The 3,552-nt window shown below is 32.5% G+C and overlaps 1 protein-coding gene across 1 annotated transcript; it reads left to right on the top strand.

The window, feature by feature from the left end:
* The first annotated feature begins 759 nt into the window (after nt 1-759).
* LOC116350076 (ADP-ribosylation factor 2) lies at nt 760-1,923 on the top strand. Its single transcript, XM_031781799.1, has 2 exons — nt 760-893; nt 968-1,923. The coding sequence occupies exon 2, from the start codon at nt 1,063-1,065 to the stop codon at nt 1,603-1,605; it is 543 nt and encodes a 180-aa protein (XP_031637659.1). The 5' UTR covers nt 760-893; nt 968-1,062; the 3' UTR covers nt 1,606-1,923.
* The last annotated feature ends 1,629 nt before the right edge of the window (nt 1,924-3,552 follow it).

Raw genomic sequence — 3,552 nt, 5'->3', positions numbered from 1 at the left:
GTTCCATGACTTCATGCAAAAAAAAAAAAACTTAATTTATTGTATATATGTTTTGACGTTTATGTTCACGCGAGCCAGAGAGAGAGAGGGAGAAAGAGCAAAAAAGTGTAGTTTTGAGTATATTTTTTAGATGCTTTTGTTGTTGCTATTACTGTTACTGATCACTGCGTCTTTTAATATTGCTTTTATTTTTGTTCTTTCGCTCACTATGGTTCAGTCTTCCTGACGTCAGACAAATCATTCTCCCAACGAAAACTGTCTGTAAATAAAAAATAGCACCATGTTATAATACAAATACAATTACAGGCGCAAATCGAAAAATTTGTTCGAAACAAAAACATACGCATCAAACGCGAACGTTTCATTCGTTAAAATAAATATAACCAAAATAAATGTTTACCACAGTCTCTTACTCGATTAAGCATGCACGAAAGTAAAAAATGTACGTGATTATTCTTGGAACGATGAAAAATTACGGATACTCAAATTTTATCGGGCAATATTAATTTCTGGTGCAATTCCAAGTAAAAATGTTGATCATTTGACTTCGGGCACTATCTTTCTTTTGTTTGTCGACAGTATGTGTGTGTACGTGCGTGCGTGCCAGTGTGTGTGATTTTATTACTCAGTTGTGACTGAGTGCGTTCAATGTTCGATGAAATTGCATCCCAACAACTGTCACTCATTCGCAGTCTCTCTCTCTCTCTCTCTCTCTCTCTCTCTCTCTCTCTCTCTCTCTATTTGATGTAGAGTCTGCCATATTTATCTGCTTATTAAATACATATTTTGTCGACTTGTCACTTAGTGTTGAATGTGTATATCATACGACAGCCAACGAAACAGAAAAAAAGAACTAATCATATAAAAAAGAGCAAATATAATATATAAAGACGGTGTGTGTTACCTGAATCTATTGTTTTTAATTCGTTCATTATATTATTTATTTTCATTTCCAAATTCATTTAAGAAACCAAAATTGTGTTTGGAGCGTAGAAAAATTGGGTACCAAGAGCCGAAACAAAAGGGAAAGAAGAAGCAAGAGAGAGAAAAAAGGGACACGAAATGGGTTTAACAATATCAAGTGCATTGACGCGTTTGTTTGGCAAAAAACAAATGCGCATTCTGATGGTTGGTTTGGATGCGGCCGGTAAAACGACAATTCTTTATAAATTGAAGTTAGGCGAAATTGTGACGACCATTCCAACGATCGGTTTCAACGTTGAAACGGTTGATTATAAAAATATTTGCTTTACCGTTTGGGATGTTGGCGGCCAAGATAAAATTCGACCATTATGGCGACATTATTTTCAAAATACACAAGGTCTCATCTTTGTTGTCGATTCAAACGATCGCGAACGTATTGCCGAAGCGGAAAAAGAGCTTAAAGGCATGCTCAAAGAAGATGAACTACGTGATGCCGTTGTTTTGGTATTTGCTAACAAACAAGATTTACCAAATGCCATGAGCGCCGCCGAACTCATTGATAAATTGAATTTAAATCAATTGCGCAATCGAAATTGGCACATACAAGCCACATGTGCAACACAGGGTAACGGTTTGTACGAAGGACTCGATTGGCTATCAAATGAATTGGCCAAAAAGTGATGTGTACTTGTGTCTATATGTGCGCGTGTGTAACAACCATCTCACATTCCTCAAAAGATGAAAAACAACACGAACCAGCTAATAAGATACACGCAAAATAAACACACTGAATTTTATGAAGAAACATGAAATAAATCTTTGTCTTTAATGAAACACGTAATATGTTCCACGAACGCAAATAATGATTTATATTTAAAGAAAAGAAAAAAAAATAAATGAGATGACAGAAATAGGTGCAGAAATATACAGACAAAGAGAGAGAAAAAAAATTATTATTTCGAAACGACAAATCGGAGTAAATGAGATATAAAAAAAAAACAGAAAACGACATCCAAATCACCTTACCTTATTATTCAATTTGTTTAAGTATAATAAGAATGGGTCCGATTTAAAATCAACAACAACAAATATTTACCGATTTTTCAAATGCATTCATTTTGTTTTTCACTAAAAAAAATTAATTATGAATATTATAATGAAACAAACATTTATATAGATAATTCCATGATGATAAAATAATGAAAAGTATTGAGATATAAAAAAAATAAATAATCGATGTTGTTTTCATTTAAAAATCTGTTGATCTTTAGTTTATTGAAAGTAATGTCGGACAAAACATTGAAAATTGTGTGTACGAACTTTACAATTTATACAAATGGGTTCGTATGTCTTCTAATGTTCATGCATTTTCAATCGATCTGTGCACAACGAAAGCCTTGTCATATTGCTAATTCAATAAGAAAGAAAACGATGATGCAGTCCCTTTTTTGTGTCGACGATCATGCGACGGCCAATGTCTTTATGGAAATTTATTCATTTTACTTTTGTTGAAATGAACAACCATTTGCTTCTCACTTCCGATGAAATTATCATTTCACTCTGATTTATTCATTAATGGTTTTTTTTTTATGTCAAACAAACACAACCAGATTCAATGACATCAAAGTAAATAATTTGTGCGATGTGTCAATTTTGTTTTAATCGCATTATCGAACGTAAACAGTCTGTCACAAATACATCACTTGAAAAAAATTAATCAGAACATCTAGTTATGTGCCAACCCAGCAAAAAGTGTCACTTTTTTCAGAAATCCGTGTAGTTTTAGCTATTCAAGAAAGGTTCTTTGCCCTTTTGAATAAAAACACTTTTTGAATTAAAAAAAAAAACAAAGTCCCAATTTGACACCAAATCGAGATTAAACCTGTGAGACGACTCTCACAAATTAAATTAAAATCCCCCTTCCCCCAAAATGTTCACAAAACCATTACGTTGGGAAATCTATGGTAACAAATTAATTATTCTCTTATTCAAACACATCAAAACCGTTAAATTAAGATAGATAGTTTGAGTAGACACGATGTAGGAATGAAATAAAATGAAAATTTTGTACAGGTATTATTAATACCGTATTAAATACAGGTTAAATTTTTATTAGTCTTTCGATTTTATTTGAAAAACTTTTTGGAGATTAAAACTATCACAAATTAAATTAGAATGCGGAATGCAACGATCGCCTCAAATGCACAAAACCATTACGGCCAACTTCATAAGAGACTTCTAATCAAAATTCATTGAAAGATAACATACGATAATTTGGTGATAATTTTCTTTGGCTTCGTTCGAAAGAAACTATGTAAACAAACGATTTATATACATTCATAACCTATACAAAAGACGATCTTTGCATTGCTCTATAAATGTATAATTGAAATTTATTTTTTGATTAAAAACTGTGTAAAAATTGTATTCATAAAATCTATAGAATATTCTATATATCAGATATCTGTTATCATTGTTGTTCAAAATGTTCACTACACAAATGTAAAGAAAATCGTTGCCGCATACGCCGTTAAAATAATTGCAATTCATCAGCCGGTTGCTGCTTTTGCTGCGACCACAGCCGGTGGATTTGGACATCGTCCACCTTCATCCATACAATATGGCGGT

The sequence above is a fragment of the Contarinia nasturtii genome, unplaced genomic scaffold, assembly GCF_009176525.2.
Source record: "Contarinia nasturtii isolate CC-2019 unplaced genomic scaffold, AAFC_CNas_1.1 Cnas_scaffold_3468, whole genome shotgun sequence".
Lineage (NCBI taxonomy): Eukaryota > Metazoa > Arthropoda > Insecta > Diptera > Cecidomyiidae > Contarinia > Contarinia nasturtii.
The sequence above is the reverse complement of the archived record's forward strand: the minus strand, read 5'-3'. Positions and strand labels throughout refer to the sequence as shown.